Source organism: Mesitornis unicolor, unplaced genomic scaffold, assembly GCF_000695765.1.
Source record: "Mesitornis unicolor isolate BGI_N332 unplaced genomic scaffold, ASM69576v1 scaffold35166, whole genome shotgun sequence".
Lineage (NCBI taxonomy): Eukaryota > Metazoa > Chordata > Aves > Mesitornithiformes > Mesitornithidae > Mesitornis > Mesitornis unicolor.
The window spans coordinates 34,025-35,269 of record NW_010190901.1 but is presented as its reverse complement, the minus strand read 5'-3'; the positions used below and the strand labels follow the sequence as shown (position 1 = coordinate 35,269).

At 62.0% G+C, this 1,245-nt stretch overlaps 1 protein-coding gene across 1 annotated transcript in view; it reads left to right on the top strand.

Annotated features, from left to right (window-relative positions):
• The first annotated feature begins 848 nt into the window (after positions 1–848).
• OPTC (opticin) overlaps positions 849–1,245 on the top strand; it is a 2,694-nt gene continuing 2,297 nt past the window's right edge. Inside the window, exon 1 of the mRNA XM_010186568.1 lies at positions 849–1,073. Within this exon, the coding sequence (XP_010184870.1) occupies positions 849–1,073 (225 nt within the window). The remainder of the gene's footprint in view (positions 1,074–1,245) is intronic.

Here is a 1,245-nt window from a genome sequence, read left to right as displayed (position 1 = left end):
GGTGTAAAAGCTCTGGGCTGGGTCACTGCTTTTGCATTTGGTTTAGGAGAGACTTGTGGGAGGCTGCTGGGTGCTGGGCCCCTCCGCCTGCTCTGCTGCTAGGCGGACGATGCTGCAGCACCGGGTGCGTGGTGGGTGCTGGGGACCCCTGTGCAGGGGCCAGCTTCAGGTCTGTACCTTTGGGAATAGACCCTGGTGGGTTTGGGTTGGGGGCAGCCAGGTGTACCCTTCCCAGGTTGCAAAGCTGGGGGTGTCCCCATGCTCAGGGTCAAGTCACAGGGACCCTGTGGCCTCTGGTTCCTCTGGTGCTGGCTTGCCCAGGATGCTGGAGGCTGAGAAACAGCATCCTGGGCTTTGAATCTGGGGGAACTGAAGGGGAAAGCAGTGCCAGGACTCCTGGGGTCATCTCTGCTTGCCTGCTGGGTTTATTGGGCCAGTGACCAGCTTCACTCACTGCCCCGAGGGGCCGGAGCAGGACCCCAACTCCTCACCACCCCTGGGTCCCCTCATTGCCTCCTCGGGGCTGGGAAAGCCTGGAAGCGAGGGCAGCCTAGCACGGCCATGGGGCCTCTCCTGCACAGCAGCTCAGCCGAGCGTGAAATGGGCTGAAAAGAAAAGGGACAGCACAACGTTCCCAGGGCTGGGGGCGGAGGACGTTTGTCCCCCGTGGTGGCCGCAGTCCCCACCACGGCTGCAGAGAGGGGCTGTGGCTGCTGTGCCAATCCTGCCTTCCCATCCCTCTTTGCCTTCACTGATTTGCAACCGTTTCAGGGCACCCAGCCCCATCCTGACTGGCATTGCTGGCCCTGTTGGAGCCCTGGGGGCTGCGGTCCCCGGCCGGGTGCAGGATGCGGACCCTGGCCTGGCTGGGCATCGCCAGCCTGTGTCTGGGGACAGCTTGGGCTGTCCCAGCCAAGGAGGAGAGGAGGAAGGCGGAGAAGCCAAAAGCTGACTTTGCACTCTACGAAAACCTGGACCTGGACAACTACGACCTGACTTTGGACAACTACGGTGAGATCCTTGACCTGAGCAACTACGAGGAGCTCTACGAGTACAACGACTTTGCTCCGAAGGTGAGGGGGACACAGGAGAGCACCCGGCATGGGGGGCAGCTCTTCCCTGGGCACATCCCAAGGAAAGGGCTTGGTTGGGATGGATCGGGCACAGCTGGAGAACCAGCCCCTTGCACAAACCTATGAGCCCTGGTGTCTCTTTCACCGCTCTTGGTAGTGGCAGGGAGGGCTT